Source organism: Amphiprion ocellaris, chromosome 4, assembly GCF_022539595.1.
Source record: "Amphiprion ocellaris isolate individual 3 ecotype Okinawa chromosome 4, ASM2253959v1, whole genome shotgun sequence".
In the NCBI taxonomy this organism is placed as follows: Eukaryota; Metazoa; Chordata; class Actinopteri; family Pomacentridae; genus Amphiprion; species Amphiprion ocellaris.
The window spans coordinates 3,378,608-3,396,887 of record NC_072769.1 but is presented as its reverse complement, the minus strand read 5'-3'; the positions used below and the strand labels follow the sequence as shown (position 1 = coordinate 3,396,887).

General features: G+C 38.9%; 1 protein-coding gene across 2 annotated transcripts; it reads left to right on the top strand.

The window, feature by feature from the left end:
- The first annotated feature begins 215 nt into the window (after positions 1–215).
- Positions 216–17,560, top strand: rbm34 (RNA binding motif protein 34). Of its 2 annotated transcripts, none has more exons than XM_023296164.3 (11): positions 216–382; positions 3,685–3,838; positions 6,047–6,165; positions 6,315–6,531; positions 8,852–8,911; positions 8,994–9,037; positions 9,734–9,817; positions 9,931–9,994; positions 10,077–10,119; positions 10,201–10,319; positions 14,080–17,560. In XM_023296164.3, exons 1-11 carry the CDS (start codon positions 360–362, stop codon positions 14,443–14,445), a joined length of 1,293 nt encoding a protein of 430 aa, XP_023151932.2. In that variant the 5' UTR covers positions 216–359; the 3' UTR covers positions 14,446–17,560. The 2 variants fall into 2 exon arrangements, with proteins under 2 accessions (XP_023151932.2, XP_035797840.2); XM_035941947.2 differs by having other exon boundaries at positions 217–382; positions 6,044–6,165.
- Positions 17,561–18,280: the final 720 nt, after the last annotated feature.

Genomic DNA, 18,280 nt, shown 5'->3' with positions numbered 1-18,280 from the left:
GGACAAATTTTGACGTCGTACAAGTTTCCGAAAGAACGTTTATTAATTAAACAAATTCCAAATGTACAGGAAAGTAAATCTATATGTATTTTAGTACTCCATATTCCCTCTATTCCCTATGCAAAGTGCTCAGGTCGGTCATGAGATTTCAACGTTATTGAAGGAAAACTCGAAGGAACCTTTGTGCGGCGCTGACCGTGTTTCCTTTGGGAAAGAATTAATAGTAGGACAGATGTGTGCTTGGAGAGTAAACGTGCTGTAACTAACATGAGATTATAAATCGTAAAAATCCGTGTTCATTCCTATTTCCAGTGAACAGAACAAACCAGAGGTCTGTGTTGGATCATCAGGACGGAAGAATGAAGAAGAAACTCCTCCACAGGTGTGTTTACCTGCTTTATTACTCATTTTAAAGAGACTGACTGTAAACTAAGTCATGTTTTGACCACAGATCAACACCGGTAACTGTCTGGATAACTGGTGTTGCGCTTCCATTATTCCATTCCCTGCTTGTTTCAAATATGCATTGGTTAAACTCTTCTTAAAGAAACCAGGTCTCGACCCAGATTCCTTAGTAAACTATAGACCGGCCTCAAACCTGGCGTTTCTGTCGAAGGTCTTTGAGAAAGCTGTCTCAAAACAACTTGTGAAATTTTTGTCACACAGTAATTACTTTGAGCCATTAAAGTCTGCATTTCGGTCCAATTACTCTACAGAAACAGTACTTACAAAGGTACTGAATGACCTGTTGTTGGTAACTGACTCGGGCTCAACATCTGTTCTTCTACTGTTCTTCTACTCAGGTGAGTGCTGCCTTTGAGACAGTGGACCACTGTATATTGTTGGACAGGCTTAAAAACATGTATGGAATTTCAGGCAGAGTGTTCAAGTGGTTAAAATCATATTTGTCCGATAGATCTCAGTGTGTCCAACACAACAATGTATTCTCTGGGAAGCAGGCAGTGAGGTATGGGGTTCCACAGGGGTCTGTTCATGGTCCTTTGTTGTTTTCATTTTACTTGGTGCCATTGGGCGATATCATACGTTCTTTTGGGATTGCCTTCCATTGTTATCCTGATGACCTGCAACTGTATGCACCAATTACTGCAGACAGTGTGTCTGATATACTGAAGCTTGAGGCCTGTCTGGCTGCTATGAAGAGCTGGCTGGCAGCAAACTTCTTATTATTAAACTCAGACAAGACTGAGATGAAGGTGATTGGCTCAGAAAGACTAAATCATCTGAACAATAACGCTGTGTGGACCTTAGATGATGGCATCATTCAGTGCAAGGACACTGTTAAAAACCTTGGTGTGAGCTTTGATCATTCTCTTAGATTTGTCTTCCACATACGAGAGGTGACAAAAGTAGCTTTCTTCCATCTTAGGTGGATTGCTCAGATTCGCTCTTTCTTGTCTTTTAAGGATGCTGAGGTTCTTATCCATTCGTTTGTGATTTCTAGATTGGATTATTGTAATGCTACCCTGTCTGGCTTGCCTAGGAGGAGCTTTTGTAGCCTACAGATGGTTCAGAATGCGACAGCCCACATTCAGACTGGAACAAAGAAATATGACCACATCTCACCAGTGTCAGTATCACTCCATTGGCTCCAAGTTCATGTTAAAGCTGATTTTAAGATATTTCTTTTAACATATAAAGATGTAAATGGCACTGGACCATCATATTTAAAGGAGCTGGTAGTCCCATACGAACCAGCAAGGTCCTTGTGCTCCCAGAGGACGGGTCTGCTGACTTTCCCAAGAGTTAAAAAGAAGACAGTTGGTGCGTGGGCATTTTATTTAATTTTTTATTTAACTTTATGGAATGCTCTTCCGTCTGACATTAGGCAAGCTTGCTCAGTAGAGGCGTTCAAAGCTAAGCTAAAGACCCACTTGTTCTCTGCTGCGTATGAATCCTAACTGTGAGGTACTGTGTCTTCTTAGATATTGTTCTTAGCAGTTTTATCGTTATTGTTGTTATTGTGTCTTCTTAGCCATTGTTTTGAACTGTTATCATTTTATTGTATTTTATCTGTTGCTTGCTCTGTAAAGCACTTTGATTTGAAAGTGCTATATCAATAAAGTTATTATTATTATTATTATTATTATTATTATTATTATTAATACCTCCCAGATCATTAATTCCTCATATTAACATGTCAAAGGGTCCAGATATTTTTCCCCAGTAAATCTCTGGAGGCCAAATAGTTTTTTCATTTAGTCCCTCAGTCCTTTGATTTCCTCAGACTGCCACGTCGAAGAACATGAGAACTCATATAGGAAGGATGAAAGGATTTTAGTGTTTTATTCTGTTTATTTTAGATGTTCTCTCTGGTTTTATTTGACTTTTAGCCGCCTGGTTCTTTGGAGTGATGTCATCTCTGTAATTCTTTAATTCTATATTTTTTTGACTTTTAATTTTAGCTCTCAATCTTCTTTAATTTTCCAACTGCATAGTTTCCTTGTTTGAGTTGCGTGCTAATCTAGCTAATTATTCATTTAATTTATTGTCATTTTTGCTATTTATTTTAATTAAGTGCTCTGACTCGTCTCCTATATCTGGTTTTATTGTCTGTGTTTCATGTTTTAGTTGTAAAAGCTCTTTGTGAATGCTGTTCTTAAGGCTGCTATAGAAATAAATTCATTATATTATATACAGTCATTTTAACATTAAATTTGGTTAATTTGTCAGAAAGTTGAAAATAAGCAAATTTTGTCTGTTTTTATAGTTTCAGACTCTCATAAATGGAGTCTATTTGGTAATTTTTTAAAAAGACAAAATGTTTTCCAAACCCATCAGCAGGTTTTGGGATGCAGAAAGTTAAAGATTAGTTATTTTTATTACTCTGCCAAGGAGTTATGTGACAATTAGCGTACGTTTGTCCTTCCATCTGTTAATCTGTCTGTCAGCAACATTACTCAAAAACAGACTTACGGCTTTGGGTGAATTTTCCAGGGAAGCTCAGAAATGACACAAGGACCAGTTGATTCGATTTTGCCAGTGATGAAACTTATAGTCTGGATCCACGGATTTGTTAAAGATTTCTGTATCATTAGAACCCTAACTCTAGACAATAGCCATACAGGGAAAATTAAAAAGATCGTACTCAAAATTAAAAAAATAACTTTGTGCAAAAAAATTCAATGTAAAATACATCTTAAAAGAGCATTTCCTGTTTCAGAGACAGAAGTTTTGCACAAATATTGACCAAACTGTCTAAAATGAACCCTGTTTGAGGAGGTTATCATCACATTGGGATTTCATCAGCACCACATAAAACCTCTCCAAGAATTAGTCTGACCCTGTGAGTGTTTACAGCAGTCTTTTATGTAACCCTCAATTGATTAAAAATCTGAAACAGTTCTACTAACTTTACTGAAGTCACTTCTCTCCAAAGAAGATCATTTGTCCTGCTCACAGATAAAAAATACTGGATCATTTTCCTTGATAAATAGATAAAGTGTAATATTTTTGCCTCATTTATTTAACTGGGTTCTCTCTATCTGCTTTTAGGTTTCATTGATGACATTTTAGGTTGCATTTATGCAGAAATGAAAACATTCAAAAGGATTTCTTTCTGTTTTTAAGCACCGCCGTATAAAGTGTATCATAACTCTTGGTCCAGTTGTTCTATCCTGATTTCTGGGTGTTTTACCTCCTTCACCTCAGTGTTTCTGTTCACAGCGGAGAGGCGTCGCCTGCTCAGCAGTCAGAGGACTATGTGGTCGGTCAGGTGTCAGGAAGCTTGTTTCAGAACACTTCTACGGCCGGATCCCTGTCGGCTTTATTCAGCAGCGCTCCGCCGGCCGGACCTCTCCTGTTCCAGCCTCCACCCAAAGTAAGTAAAACACTCATAAAAATAAAAAGGAAAATAACAGAAAGGCTTTTAACTCAAGGGTTCTGCTCTGAGAAAGGACAACACGCCGGACTATCCTTGGAAATCTGTTGGTGATCAGACACTGCATGTTAAACTGCATCACAGCAGTTTGATTCCTAAGTGCACATCGATAAAAATACCGAGATTTAAGTGTTTCTGTCGTCAGGTTGGCCATCTGGTTAAATCAAGTCCATTTGTTGGTCTGATTGACAAAAGAAGAATCATGAATAACCGTCAATGCTCAATTGAATTTATCATGAAATATGTTGTAGTCTGGGAGAGGAAACAGTTTTACTCTGTGGTCTGACTGATCTGAAATATAAATACAGAACAGTGCAGGTTTTTAATAAATTCACATTCAGACCACTTTATTTAAAAGTGCATGAAAGCAGCAGGAGAAATCCAAGAAGACTCACAGTACAGCAGAGAAAACACAAGAATAAATACATTATAAAATATAAAACCGTGCCGATGTTTGTCAAATGTACAGAAAGACTTTAGAGAAAATCAGAAAGGACACAGCTGATGGTCTCGACCAGGAGTGTCCAAGTCATCTAGTCCAGGTTCCACATTCAGTTTGATCTCCAGTGGACCGGACCAGTAAATCTATAATAATCTATAAATCTATAAATAACCACAACTCCAAATTTTTCCTTTCTTTCCACATTACAACTTCCAGATCACAGAGTGTCTACAAAGGAACACAACATTTAGTCATCTGGAACTGAACCATAGAGGATTTACTGGAGGATCAGAACCACAAGGTCAAAGTCAGACAAAAAAAAGACAAAAAACAACAAAAACAAGACAAAATATTGCAGAAATGAGGCAAAAAATGACGAAAATGAGACAAACAACACAAAAAAGACAAAAAAGAGATAAAGAATTTGATTAAAAATTTATAAAGCGACACAGACAAGACAAAAAATAAACACAAGCGAAACAAAAAACACAAAAGGACAAAGACGAGAAACAAAACAAAAACATGAGACAAATAATAGAAGTCAGACAAAAAACAACAAAAACAAGACAAAATATTCCAAAAATGAAACACAAAATGGCAAAAATAAGACAAACGACATGAAACAAAACACAAAAAGACAAAAAATTAGACAAAGAAAGTTACAGTGATTAAAAAAATGGACAAATGACAAAAACAAGACAAAAAATTACACAAATGACACAAGACCAAAAGGAAATACAAAGCAACAAAAACCAGAAACAAAATGACAACAACATGAGACAAATGACAAAAAAATCGACAAGAAAAAACAACAAAAAATTACTATAAAAATGAGGGACAAAACGACAAAAGAACAATGAACAATCTAGTATTTTACTTTAGGATCAAAACAACTTGTCATGGTCTAGAAATAATTTTAAATTTATAGTTTTATTAATTTACAATCTGCAGTTAATGTCTTCTCTGGTATTTTCACACTTTGAGGGCCGGATTGGACCCTCTGGAGGACCGCTTTTGGACCACGGGCCGCATGTTGGACACCCCTGATCTAAGGGTTCGAGCTGCTTAGTGTTTGGTATCAGCCTACATTGGTCTAATTTTTTACCTCGCTCACTCCCAGCTGATCCAAAAACCACTAAAAAGGTGGAGCATGAATGGAGCTGTGGCTCAAAACATCCACTCCTTGAACTATGCAGGACTGTAAGCATGAGTTCTACAAACATTCCCTCCTCTACAGGTGTCTTAAATGGGCTGAAACCATTTTTAGTATCAGAACGTCAACACATTTATTTCTGCTGTAAATGTGGACATTTCAACACGAGAGTTTGACTGTTTTTAGGTGACAGCCGGCTGATTGCAACAGAAAAATAAAAAAAATCCAACTTGTTCATCGTTCTATAAGAGACTTTCTGAGAACTTTTATCAGATCATCAGTTTTTACTGTTTCTGTTGTGGTTTTTAATCCATGAGGAAGAGATCTGGCTCTTCTACACCTCATGATGAAGAGGAGGAGACACCGGATGACCCAGAGAAGAAGAACAGCTCTGAAATCTAAAATCCATTCCAGTGGTTAATGTAGTGATGGGGCTGAAAAGGAATCCAACTACTTCCCACACGGCTTCTCCACGGATGAGTCCAGCTGGTTTTGGTTTGTTGATGAATTGAGAAGGTAAATCTGTCATCAGACTGTCCTGTCGTTCCAGCAGCCCGTTAAGAAGAGCACAGAAACACAGCAGGAGACGAATCCAGAAGTAAAAGGTCCATTGTGTCAGAAGAAGAAGATCCCAAAGAAGAAGTCAGCAGCTGAGCAGAAGCTGGAAAACAGGTGAACAGTTCATGAATTCATCTGTTCTTTTTCTTTTCTCTGTACTTTTCTTCCCATCTCCTCACTCAGTCATTTCTTAGATTTTGTTCATAAAAGTCTGAAAATCTTCATCAGTCTCTCCTCTCTGTCCTTCTGCTGGTTGGTGTCAGAGAGAGCAGCTTACTGAAGGCCGATGAGGACGAGCAGGGACACGAGACGTCTGTCAGGAAGAAGAAGAAGAAGAGGAAGCTGGAAATGGATGGAGAGAAGGATGCAGAGCACTGGGTGATGAAGAGGCAGAGGCTGAAGGCCCACAGAGCAGAGGAGGCCTTGAAGAAGACCAGAACCGTGTTTGTAGGGAACCTGCCCATCAGCTGCACCAAAAAGGTACTTTTTCTTCATTCAGTCCCACCAGTGGCCCCCAACTGTTCACAGGATATCTCTGGAAAACTAAGCTAAAGATGCATGTACCAGTCAGAAACACTCAGCCCTGATCAGACAGTTTGCTGCTCACAAGAACCTTCAGAAGACTTTCCTTCAAGAATCATTGATTTAGGTAAAAGTAGGATTTTTACAGTCCACGGTAGTTTCTAAATGGAGGTGGGTTGGTTCTGTGGTTCCTGAGGGGTGGGAACCAAAGCAGAAGGTTCAGTGTGATATTAAACCCAGAGTAACAGCTAAAGGTTTTAGAAACATCTGAGCAGCCTGTTGACTAGTGAAGCACAAACAGATCATGGAGTCCATGATGGGAGAAACTAAACAGTCCAGACTAATTGGAAATGTTTCTCTGTAATCCTTAAGTGTTTTGGAAGAAAGCAACTTGACTTCTCTATTAGGTTCTTAAAGACCTGAAACTTCTCATCCAGGAGACTTCCTTTGTTCTAACTAATGGGAAATCTGACATGGTGGTATTTAAGGTGGTATTTATAGTAACCCCCAACTCACCTGGCAGGTTAATGACCCAATAGGACGCATCTGATCAGAACCAGACTCAGCAGTTCATCACGTCTATAGAATCTGGGACACAACGTCAACGTTCTGGACAGAGAAGACAGATGGTTGGAGGGAGGAGAGTGTTTGGGGTTACTGTCTTGCTGGAACATCCAACTACACCCAAGCTTCAACTTCTTCACGGACTGAGTGACGTTCTTGTTCAGAATATCCCGGTATTTTCCGAATCCACGGTGCCATAGGACCAAAGAGCTCTAGCTTGATCTCATCAGTCCATAGAACAGTCTCCTAGAACTTCTGTGGCTTTGATAGGTTGGTTCTAGCAGACCGGAGACCTTTGTTCTTGTGGTGTGTCTTCAGAAGTGTGTCCATCTAGGGGATCTGGCATTCAGCTCTTCAGCATGGAGTGTGTCCACAGAAACATCACTTCCTCTTTCAGCCACATCTTCCTGCCTGTATGCTTCCTTCCTTCCTTCCTTCCTTCCTTCATTCTTTCCTTCCTTCCATCCTTCCTTCATTCTTTCCTTCCTTCCTTCCTTCTTTCCTTCCTTCCTTCCTTCCTTCCTTCCTTCCTTCTTTCCTTCCTTCCTTACTTCCATATTTCCTTCCTTCCTTCCTTCTTTCATTTCATCCTTCCTTCCTTCTTTCTTTCCTTTCTTCCTTCCTTCCTTCCATACTTCCTTCCTTCCATGCTTCCTTCCTTCCTTCCTTCCTTCCTTCCTTCCTTCCATATTTCCTTCCTTCCTTCCTTCCTTCCTTCCTTCCTTCCTTCCATATTTCCTTCCTTCCTTCCTTCCTTCATATTTCCTTCCTTCCTTCCATATTTCCTTCCTTCCTTCCTTCCTTCCTTCCTTCCTTCCTTCCTTCCTTGGCAGTCAGCCTAGGGTTCTTGTCCATCCGTCTCCAGGAATCTTGATGTCTCAGACAGCTTCTTTTTTCCACCATGTAGTGTAGCCACAGTACCGGTAGCTTTGAACTACCAATGATGCTTCCAACAGAGTCTCTGGGAACATTCTAGAACTTGGAGATCTTCTTGGACCCATTTCCTTTCTGGTACAAAGCAGCTATCTCCTCTCTAAACTTCAGGACGTCTCTCTGGTCTGAACCATGGTGCTGCTAGAGGAGAAAGTGTTCCTATTTTATAGACATGAGTATCACTCAATGTTCAGCATGTGTCCCTGTTGGATTCACCTCCAGATGTCTTCATACAGGTGGATGGATTAGAGTGTGACTGCAGTTATCTGGATTTACCAGCATTGGTTATAGGGGGAGGATCATTCTGCAACCTGCTTTCTGTAAACCACCATGAGTCGTCTCCATCCAGGTAGCTTCACAAACATCAAGGCATGAGTTTCTGGTTGTTAATAGTCCATGAACCGTGTTATCTGTTGGTGAGAATAAATACCTAGGACTTTGTCAGTAGAGCTTCTGGGATGAGAGGTGAACCATACAGAAGTCCAGCTGCTCTCTACTGGAGCACCGAGGGTTCAGTGATGTGATTAAATCAGGGTGAATTGTTTGGAAGAAGATATAAAGGGAACTGTGAACACATCTTAGAGATAAAGCATTGAGGAGGCATCAGCAACATAGGTTAAAATTGTCCAAAGTTCCTCCAGAAACACTTGTTTGAGGATGTTTCTTCAACCAGTTGTTGTATTGAAGTTTTTTTTGTTTTTTTTATTTGTGTTGGACATAAAGACCTGGAGGACTGTAGCTGTTGTGTGCTTTCAGCTGAAGAACATTTGTCTGTTTTTAGACCCTGCGGAGTCTCTTCAGGGATAAAGGAACCATTGAGTCTATCCGGTTTCGCTCAATGGTAAAATAAACATCTCAGTCAACACTTTGTCTCCTCCTGGTGAAATGCTTCAGTCACGTTATTCATTCTGTCGATGCTGCAGGTCAGAGAGGATCCCTCCATGTCTCGCAAAGTAGCAGCCATCAAGTAAGTCTGTCCCAGAGTCTGAGTTTATGTTTCATGACAGAAAGGAAGGAGAACAAATCCAAGATACAACAATAGAGATAATGAATGTCTGTTGTTAAAGATGCAGAGTGACTACAGCAGGTCAAACATTCAGCTGTATCAGATAAAATCACAATCTAACGGTTGATTCTTATTTTAAGTCAGAATCCTTTTTTTTCTTCTTTTTATTTGTCTGCATTTATTCTCATTGTTTAACTCCACAAAAGAGGTGTCAACATTATATAAGATTGATGCATATTTTAGTCTTGCAGCCAAATATTTTAATATTTAGTGCATGTGTGTGACCATCACCAGCCCTCCCTGAAAGCTAAGCTGATGTTCTTTATTAGAATTCCCTATGATGAGCCAGGGAGGGCAGTGCTACACCTCAGTGATGTGTGGGGGAAACAAAGACTGAACAGGATGAACAGGGATAGAAACTAACAGGCAATTTATTTTTTTTTAATTACAATTGAAAAGTGTCAGGTGCTGTGTTATTCCCGACTACTAACTGCTCATCAATAAAACAAAACACTACAAAAAAGTTAGAATCCAAAAGTTCCAAACACCTTTTTAGCTCCAGAAACTGTGGCTAAATAAAGCTTCTTTCTTTCCACAGTAGTTAAAATCCACTGGAGCTGTTGAACGGCCTTTTTTTCTTTTCTTGTCACTTCGCAGACGTAAAGTCCATCCCAAGAAGCAGAGCATGAACGCCTACGTGGTGTTTAAAGACGAGGACGGAGTGGCCAAAGCTCTGGAGAGGTCAGACATTCCTGATAAACTCTGAACATGTCATGGTGCTCTGCTGAGCCTGAAGCTGATAGAAAGCTGTCAGGAAGCTCTTAAAGTGTCTCTAACTGTGTCCGTCCTCACAGGAACGGCATGGAGATCGAGAAAGACTTCCACATCCGAGTGGACAGAGTCTCTGACAGCTCCTCAGTAAGCCAGAGCATCACAGTTACACCCTAATAAAACAGATTATCATTATCCTTTAACCCCGGATCTTCTTGTTGTCTTCCAGCATGATCACAAGCGTTCTGTGTTTGTGGGGAATCTGTCGTTTGGTGAGTCTCTGCAGACTAAAGCTGATCATGGCATCAAGGTTCGTAGGATTAAGGTGGAACTCATTCTCAGTGTTCTTGCAGAGATCAGCGATCTGGCGTTTCGAAGGCATTTTGAGGAGTGTGGCTCAGTGGAGGCGGTACGACTGGTACGAGACCAGAACTCTGGACTGGGGAAAGGATTCGGATACGTCTTGTTTGAGGTACCAGAAGTCTGTAGGACCTGTTGGAATGGAGCTGAAGCCCTAATCAGACTGCTGACCCCTCAGTGGTGGTCATTGTACTGCTTTTCTAGAGTGGAAGGACTGTGCTCCATCCACCAGGTCCTCTGTCTGTTCTACTCTACTGCCCAACATTACTGCTGCTGTAGAACAGCTGCTGCTCAGACACAAACTTTAGCAGAACACAGATTTCCATGTGGAAATTTTTGAAACTTCCGTCACGTTGAATGACCTGTAGTGGAGAGGATGAGGTTACTGTTGAGGCCAGTTCAAGGAATTATCTTTTTACAAAACATCATGAACAACCTGAAATTTTCGAAGAAAAATAAATTCAGTTTCATCAACATTCAGCCTCAGCTTATCATTTCCACATTACAACTTCCAGATCAGAGCGTGTCTACAAAGAAACACAACATTTAGTCATCTGGAACTGAACCAGAGAGGATTTTACCTCAAAAAAGACGAAAAAAACCAAGACACAAAACGACAAAGGCGAGAAACAAAATGACAAAAAATAAGACAAAAAACCAAAGCGAGACAGAAAGGAAACACAAAACGACAAAAACATGAGACAAAAGTCTGACAAAAAACAACAAAAACAAGACAATATTACAAGAATGAGACACAAAACGACAAAAGAACAATGAACAATCTAGTATTTTACTTTCTGATCAAAACAACTTGTCAGATTTACTGGAGGATCAAAACCATAAAAGTCAGTCAAAAAAACCAAACACTAAACAAAACAAAAAATTAGACAAAAAAGTTTAAAAAAAGCGCCAAAAAATGACAAAAAATGAACAAAACGCAAAAAATAGACAATGACAAAATGAGACAAACGACACGAAATAAAACCAAAAAAGAGACAAAAAATAGACAAAAAAATTTACAAAAGGACAAAACAAGACACCAAATGAGACAAACGGCAAAACTCTGACAAAAAGAAGACAAAAAACAACAAAAACAAGAGAAAATATTACAAAAATGAGACAAAATGACAAAAACATGAAACAAAAAAGACAAAACAACAAAAACAAGACAAAATATTACAAAAATGACTTTAGGATCAAAACAACTTGTCATGGTCTAGAAATGATTTTAAATTTGTAGTTTTACTAATTTACAATCTGCAGTTAATGTCTTCTCTGGAATTTTTACACTTTGAGGGCCGGATTGGACCCTCTGGAGGACCGCTTTTGGCCCGCGGGCCGCATGTTGGTCACCCCAGGTCTACGTGTGATTAATTAGCTGAACTATTGTTTTAATGTTGCACATTTCTCAGTACCAAGTACATAAGGCTGTACTTGTATCTCTACTTACGTACTTCGCAAGTATGGATTCGGAAGTACAGACTCCTGAGAACGTGAGAACGCATCGTTAATATGTGATTGGAACACGTCTCCGCCTCGACTCCTCTACTCGGATTATTTTCACCAGAGGTGTCCAACATGCGGCCTGCGGGCCAAAGCCGGCCCTCCATTGGGTGGTCCATTGTGGTCCATTTGGGCCACATGACGACTTTACAAACTGTAAAAATTCCAGAGAAGACATTAACTGCAGATTGTAAATTAGTAAAACTATAAATTTAAAATCATTTCTAGACCATGACAAGATGTTTGGATCCTAAAGTAAAATAATAGATTGTTCATTGTTCTTTTGTCATTTTGTGTCTCATTTTTGTAATATTTTGTCTTGTTTGTGTTGTTTTTTGTCACTTTTGGTCTGATTTTTGTCGTTTGTCTCATGTTTTTGTTGCTTTGTGTCATTTTGTGTCTTGTTTTTGTAATATTTTGTTGTTTTTAATCTTTTATTGTCATTTTGTTTCTCACTTTTGTCAGTTTTTGTCTTGTTTTTGTCAATTATGTAATTTTTTGTCTCATTTTTGTCATTTGGCCATTTTTTTGTCGCTTTGTAACTTTTTTTGTTGAATTTTTAGTTTTGTTTCGTGTTGTTTGGGCAATTTTTTTGTCATTTTGTTTCTTGTTTTTGTCATTTTGTGTCATTTTTTGTAATATTTTGTTGTTTTTTGTCTTTTTTTTTGTCTGTCTTTTGTGGTTCTGATCCTCCAGTAAATCCTCTATGGTTCAGTTCCAGATGACTAAATGTTGTGTTCCTTTGTCGACACTCTGTGATCTGGAAGTTGTAATGTGGAAATGATAAACTGAGGCTGAATGTTGATGAAACTGAATTTATTTTTCTTCATAAATTTCAGGTTGTTCATGATGTTTAGTGTAAAGATAATTCCTTAAACGTGAACATTTCTGCACTAAATCAAAGGAAACATTAGGAGTTGTGGTTATTTCTAGGTTCTTCTGCTGTGGTTTTACTGGTCTGGTCCACTGGAGATCAGACTGGACTGAATGTGGAACCTGGACTAGGATGAGTTTGACTCTCCTGGTCTTTACTGTGAAAAACAACGAGATGGAATCAGATAAAATAACACAGCCCTGCATATTCACGTTTTAATATAAAAATATTTTCTGAAAGAATCTTAACTCTTTTACAGAATCTAGCAGCTTGTTCCACATGAGCCTGATGGTTACTGAGGTGGGTGTTACTGGGGTTTCTGGAGAATTCAGAACTTTCCACACTATTAAGGCTGCTCTGATGAACAGCATGTACAAATCAGAGCACCTCCCAGGTCTGGTAGCTACTAGTGATGAAACAAAGATGGCCAGTTCCACTTCCTGCAGTCCATCAGGGTCTCATTCAGCACCATGAACATGTAGTTATGTGTTGGAGGAAAAACATGTCTGCTGATATTCACAAAATCACATCACAGCTGTTTGATTCCATCACTCCATAGAGATGTATCTGATCCTCGTCAGCATTCTTCTGAGGTCCAACAGCAGGGCTCTAGAGTCTGTTACTGATCTGTTTTCATGCTTTCAGACTTTCTAAAGAGGTGTTAAATGACCTTCTGTGCTTCATTAAAAATGTCTTGATTTAAGGAAAAAGGCAGAAACCCTGGACAAATTAACCATTTGGTAAACCTGTGTTATTGTGTTTGTGTGGCAGGAAATCAACCGACATCTTTTTCTACAGTTGACATTACTTTTAAAATACAAAACATCAAGTATTGCATACTTAAGATTCTACTGACAATACATAGAAATCTTCAGAATAACCTACATTTTAAACCCTCCTGTTGTCTTCATTTATGGGCACCAAAAAATATTGTTTCCTTGTCTGAAAAAAATCCAACAATTCAGCAAAAAAATTCCCCAAATTTCTGAAAATTTGCAAAACCTTCAAGAAGAAAATTCCAATAATTCCTTAAAAATTTCTCTTTTATTTAAAAAAAAAAAAAAAAATCCCCCAAATTTGGCAAGAAAATTCTTGTAAATATTTTCAAAAAATTTGTAAAAATCTTCCAAAAAATCCTAAAAATATCTAAAGTGATTCCATATATATCAGTAAAACTTCTAATATTTTCTTTAAGAACATTCACAAAAAAATCAACCAAAATCCAGTGAATTTCGCTGGATTGTGGTAGATTTTTTTTTGTGTGTGAATGTTCTTAAGAAACATTTTTAACATTTCTTTTTTCCACCAAAAACTGTTCAAAAATTTCCCGAAAATGTTGAAAATGTGAACATCAAAAGTTTCACTGTGAAAATATTTTTTTTCCCCACATTTTCAAACTTTAAAACGGGTCAATCTGACCTGCAGGACGACACGAGGGTTAAAAGTGGCTGTAATGTTGTCTTATTACACATATTTTTCTCCGTCCTGGTTGCAGAGTGCCGACTCGGTGCAGATAGCGTTGGAACTGGACGGCTCAAAGCTGGAAGGCCGGTCCATCCGGGTGAAGAGGTCCGTGAAGAAGGAGAAGCAGAAGAATAAAACTGACAGCAAAGGAACAGCAGGAAAGACTGGGAAGGGCCCAACGAAGGGCCCAGCGAAGGGCCCAACGAAGGGTCCAGGACGGGAGAAAGGGGCTGGTCCAGGAGGTTTTAAGTCCCAGAAGAAGTTCACAGGAAAGCAGCAGCCGTCGACCAAAAGCTCCTCCTCCTCCTTCAAGGGAGAAATGGCAGATCCAAAGAAAAAGACTAAAAAGAAAGGGCTGAAGAGGAAAGGGAAGCCCAACAGGTCCGTTCATATCTGATCCAGAGGAAACGCTCCATGTTCAGCAGGAATAGAGTCTGAGGAGTAAGACTGTTGTGTGACTGTTAAAAAAAGAACGTTACGTCTGATTCCTGACACTGATGTTTATTGGCTGTTTGTTAAAATCACTTTTTCTCTACTTTGGTGTCAGAATGACAGATTTCTTTTGTAGAAACTTCTGTAAATCTGCTGGTTCATGAAAGCATATCATACATGACACTGAAATAAATATAAAGACCAGAAAACCTCTACAAAGACCTGCTTCAACCACACAGTCAGATTCCGACTGTGCATTGATCTGAGGTTGTTAAAAACCGTGGGTTTGACATTTCTTGTGTACAGAATAAACAGAGCAGGCAGTTGAGGAGCTGGTGGGTGTATTTTACCTTTTAGAGCTGTTTTACACCGATCACTGATCAGTATTTTCTTGTAACAGTCAGCAATAAAGAAAATCAGCATATTTCTTCACATTTATCATATCAAATAATCACAGCATTTAGTCGTCTGGAACTGAACCGTAGAGGATTTACTGGAGGATCAAAACCACAAAAGCCAGACAAAAAAAACAAATAACTAAACAAAACAAAAAATTAGACAAAAAAGGAACAAAATGCAAAAAAAATAGACAATGACAAAATGAGACAAATGACACGAAATAAAACCAAAAAAGAGAAAAAAATTTACAAAATGAAAAAAAAGACACAAAAGGAGAAAAATGAGACAAAAAATGACAAAAGTGAGAAGCAAAACAACAAAAACATGAGACAAATGGCAAAAATCAGACAAAAAAAAAGACAAAAAAAATACTACAATAATGAGACACAAAACGACAACAGAACAGTGAACAATAGTATTTTACTTTATGATCCAAACAACTTGTCATGGTCTAGAAATGATTTTAAATTTAGAGTTTTACTAATTTCCAATCTGCAGTTAATGTCTTCTCTGGAATTTTTACACTTTGAGGGCCGGATTGGACCCGCTGGAGGACCGCTTTTGGCCCGCGGGCCGCATGTTGGACACCACTGGTTTAGTGCTTCTCAGCAGGCATTTCAATCATCAGTTATTCCAGTCAAAGCATGACAGAAAACATTAAGATCTACAATAATTCTGGACATAAGCTTAGATTTTAGCACATTTTTATCAGTATTTCTTAACACCCTTTTACAACCACAGGGACCACTGGTGACACCGCAGCGCATGTGTATTTCAAATTACTGTAACTCCTCGCTACTTCGTGCAATTTTGATCATTCAAAATGCCCCTGAAAGCTGTTAAATGGGGCTTTCTGGTGCTATTACATGCATTACGGTAATGACTGAGTGCTGCGTGGGGAGAGGAAATGAGTATTATGAGTATTATGGCTAAAAGGGTTAAAGACATGGTAATAAGAGATGCGTATCGAGCAGCAAAAGATCCAAAGAAACTACAAAACTCAGGACTCATTAATCCATCACTTCTCAATAGAACAGTGGAGTATTTGCTCTGATGTAAGATTTAACATCATAAGACCTGAGCTTTGGTTGGGCTTGCATTTTAGATTGCTTCTAGTTGTTTGGGATAAGGATTAACCAATAAACATAATAATCAGATAATATATCATATCTGTTTATTATATTTGTCATATTTTATTGTATCTATATTATATTCTTATTATTATTATGAACAATACACTCTTTTTGAAAAAAAAATTATGTCCACTGTTGAGAAACATGGAGGTATGAGATCCCAGAATCAGCCACAAGGGGGAGACTCTGGCAGAATAACAGCTAAATAAGGGAACATTGTGATATTATAACCTGTGATTTATAATTGATTCATGCTATAACCTAATAAGTGTGTTAAAGCTAACTCAAATACCTATTTTTATAATCTTTAAGAAGTAACTAAGTCAGAACAGCAACTCGCTGTGAAAAGTGATGTTTTTGGTTACCAGGGAAACTGATGTTTTTGATAGATTTAACAAATATGAGGAACTGATGCTTTATTAAATGGAAATGCTTTTATGAGTTTTGATTACTATGAAACTGAGATGTTTTAGAAAGAGTCTTGATTACTGTTAAACTAAGGTTTTTAACTTAGTAATGAAGTGAGAAGTCAAGAGCTAAGGTGAACTGGGGTCAAGTGTTCACAGTGAAGGTTATTAACCTCGAAATAGACTTCAGGGATTTTTGTGAGTCTGACATCTGTTTCCTGACCAGAGGCCTGTTCTGAGCTGCAGATGGAACAAATACATTAATAGAGAAGTAAGACTGAGTGGAAGCGTCCAAACAGTCCAAACAGTTAGTTTCAGTTCCTCAAACATGGAGGGGTCTTAGGATGAGTTGTGGGGGAGCTGGTGGAACAGTCCAGAATAGATGGTTTTAGTTCCTCCAGAGCACACAGAGGCCATGAGGTCAGTGGATGGAAGCAGTGCACGAGTAAGGAGGGGGATGGATGCTGTCATCACGCATGTTAATTAAGTGTGCAGTTATTGCATATGCAAAAGGTTCAGTTGTTGTATAAATTGCACTGGATCGAGACACGAGTTGGGAGTCGTTGCGAGGTGGTCACTCGTTGCAAGCCAGGGTAGAAATGCTCTGAGCAAAGGGGATTTTACCACGTAACTCGGACGGGGGATTCAACATGATCTGCAAAGGAATAACTGTTCTATTGGAATTATGGACTGAAGGAGTGCTCTTTCTGCACTGTTTGAGGATTACGAAAGACTGTGATCTAAAAATAACGCTGACTGAAGGAACATTACTGAACTCTGCTATTTCCATGAGGAACAACACCAGAATGGATTAACAAAGTTTTTACTGGCCCTAAATGACAAAAATGGATACAAGCAGATCTAAATCTGGACCGAACCCCGTCCACTTCCCCCTGGAGCCGGTGAGCCTCGGAGGCTCGTCAGTCTTCAGGTGAGCAGCCGGTTCTGATCACACCGACTGCTCTCCAACTCCAAATTACATAGTCTGGGTGATTATTACTCTTCTTAGATGAAAGCATAGTTCCACTTATGAGTCATGTTAAGCAATTGGAAGAATATTAATGTTTGGTTGTGTTGTGATTTAGGAGCTTATGCTACGCCCCTGCTGAAATTATAATAAAACATTTATCCTGCAATTAAAGTTAACAGACCGGAAATTCTATTTATTCCTATCACAGTGATTAAATAATTATGAATATATTCTGTGGTTGTAAAAAGTCAGGTTAATGTGTGCATTACATCTAAACAGGTTCTGGAAGGTTACTAGTCTTTGGGGCCTTTTTTAAACTTATCCTTGGGGTTTTCTATTCCTAACCTCTAAACTTTAACCTAGCAACTTACCAAGTGCCAAACCCATGAGAGGAAAGCTGCCGTTAACAGACGTGACTGGTAATGAATTTAACCACTCAAAAGGGGCTACTCAGTTAGATTAGTTATCAGAGGAAGCAGGATAGACGTCTGGATGGAGGCAGTGAGCAGCTAGGTGAATTTCCTCGCTCTGACCAGCTTAAACGTTCCTCAGATTCCATCTGGGTTAGACTCTCTGGGCTGCAGGAACCGGACCGTTAGATGGAGAGCTGGTCCAGTAATTCTCTGATAGTTAATTAATGAATTCAATTAATTTAGGAGGTTACTGGCCCTAGGGTTTTAACACCACATATGTGGACAGCAGGTCTTCGGAGGTTAAAAAGAACAGTTTAGATGTACTGCATTAAAACTACAAGCAGTAGACACAGTAGACGTGCCCTCTGTTCTGTTCATCTGATAGCTTCATGAAAGTCATCCCAACAATCCTTAATGTTTCCACATCATTGTCAATACGACACAAGTCTGACCCAAACGTCCCGTTAACAAGCTGCGG

Coding starts and splice junctions, on each gene's coding strand:
- rbm34 (XM_035941947.2), top strand. CDS start 360: ATGAAGAAGAAACTCCTCCACAG. Junction 6,166..6,314: donor GAGCAGAAGCTGGAAAACAG/GTGAACAGTTCA, acceptor GGTTGGTGTCAG/AGAGAGCAGCTTACTGAAGG. Junction 9,818..9,930: donor GTGGCCAAAGCTCTGGAGAG/GTCAGACATTCC, acceptor CCGTCCTCACAG/GAACGGCATGGAGATCGAGA.